Raw genomic sequence first — 1,967 nt, 5'->3', positions numbered from 1 at the left:
CAGCGCTCCCGAGGCGTGCAGACGGACCGGGCCCCGCCGCTGGCCAACGGCTTCCAGAGCATCCACGACGCCCTGAGGAGCGAGCCCAGTGCCTTTGTGTCGGCCGGGAAAACTGTCACCTTCGGCCCAGACCCGGCGCTGGACAGCAAACTGACTCGCCAGAACGCCAGCAAGAGCTTTTACGAGCACCGGCAGCCGGACTGCGGCCCGGAGGCGAGGCGGCGGGCGGGGTCGCTGCCCAGGGCCGTGGGCTTCAGACCCCAGGGCATCACCGTCCAGTTCTCCGGCCGCGGCTCCACGGAGGAGGCCCGCCGGGAGGCCCTGCGGAAGCTCGGCCTCCTCAAGGAGAACTTGTGATGGAGAGGGAGGCGGTGGAGAGGCTGGATGGCCAGGCCCCTGCGGGCCCCCCCCCCCCCCCCCCCCCCGCCCCCGACGGTGGGGGTGCATGGAAGGGGCGGGGCAGCAGCCCCAGGGCTGTGCCCTGTGCAGGGCGACACCTGCCGGTGCCTGGACTCTGCGTTCGGGGCTGAGGGACTGGGGACAGTAAGTGCTGCCGGAGCAGAAAGAGCCTTCCGTGAAAGTCCGGCCCCATAGCCTGTCTTCCTTTCTCCAGGAGCCCAGAGAGAATAACCGTCAACACCGGCAATGCCATCCTTTCCTTTTAGGATTCCGAAGGAGGGGGATTGGGTCTCATTTGTTATTCTTCAGTCCCCAAACCTGACGTTTATCCCAAGGACGTGACACAGAGGCCAGTTTAGATCTCTTACACCCAGTTATCTATGACAGGGATGTTCCCCCTCCTTTTCTAAGAAAATAAAAACGAAATGCCTGTTTAATTTTCATAGTGTCTTAAAATACTTCTGGGTCTTTTGTTTGGTTCTGAAGGACAAAGGATGGTGTGTTAGCCCTAGATGTGCCTGTGTTTCTGGATAGAATTTGGTTTGCCCATGTGGGGTTTGGTTTTGTCTTGTTTAAAATTGAAAATTAAAACCTTTACTATAATTTTGAGTTCTGGGAGGATGGATTAGGAAAAGGTGTTAATTTTCAGAAAGCAAGTCTGATCAGACTGCAGGGGGCCATGTCACTGGGGAATACGTGGATGAGCGTGTATTGCATATATACGTGTACGTAATATGTGTTTATAGAAGCCTGTGTGCACAAAGACACACACAGGTATCGTGTGTGCACACACACGTTCATTAGTACACAGAAACTTCTTAAAACCCTATCAAGTCACAGGATGCAAGGTCGGGCCCTTCCTGTTCCCTTGACAGATGCTGTCATCCCAGCTGTGATGGGTGACATCAAGATTGGCACCTTGAAAAGGGCACATCTCCATAATCAAAGCACTTCTTGCTCACCCATATGTTTTCTGTACCCAAGGAGAGTAATGTCCCCTGTAGGCTTCTGGATAAGCAAGACGGTTCCTTCTTTCGTGAAGAACAGTTTTTAAAAGATGTATCACCTCATTTTAACCTGCTTTCAGCTTATCACCCAATTGTAGTTCTGCGTGTTTCAAGGCAGCTACTGAACAGAGGGAAACAAAAAAAACGCTTGCGACCCCTCGTATTCTGGGAGCAAGATCTCAGGATTAGTTTTAGAGGCGGAAAAAGCAACGTACTAGGTGACACGTATGAAAAGAACTGTCCTCCCCGACCGAGTTTTACATGCTGCGTTGTAGCCAGGAGCATTATTATTGAGACTATTTAAGGCTGGAGTCTTAAGCTTCTAAAAATAGACTGGGAAGGGCCACGCTCTTAAGTCACACCCTTCTGTTATTCTGTCTCAGAATAAGTCTCTTCCTGTTGAGTATTACTTAAATTCATACTTTTAAATGTGCTGTGAAGTCTGTCCCTGATAGTATTCAATTTGCCTTATAGCAAGTTACATAAAATGATCGTCATTTTTTTTCCTTAGAACTATAGTATTTAGTGTCTCATCCAGCCCATGTCCTCCTGAAATAATTT

At 50.9% G+C, this 1,967-nt stretch overlaps 1 protein-coding gene across 1 annotated transcript in view; it reads left to right on the top strand.

The window, feature by feature from the left end:
• PROSER2 (proline and serine rich 2) overlaps nt 1-415 on the top strand; it is an 83,269-nt gene extending 82,854 nt beyond the window's left edge. Inside the window, exon 8 of the mRNA XM_029955590.1 lies at nt 1-415. This exon is cut by the window's left edge and continues 653 nt beyond it. Within this exon, the coding sequence (XP_029811450.1) occupies nt 1-357 (357 nt within the window). The 3' untranslated portion in view covers nt 358-415.
• Nucleotides 416-1,967: the final 1,552 nt, after the last annotated feature.

This window comes from Suricata suricatta, chromosome 10 (genome assembly GCF_006229205.1).
Source record: "Suricata suricatta isolate VVHF042 chromosome 10, meerkat_22Aug2017_6uvM2_HiC, whole genome shotgun sequence".
Lineage (NCBI taxonomy): Eukaryota > Metazoa > Chordata > Mammalia > Carnivora > Herpestidae > Suricata > Suricata suricatta.
This window is presented reverse-complemented; position numbering and strand designations above follow the sequence as displayed.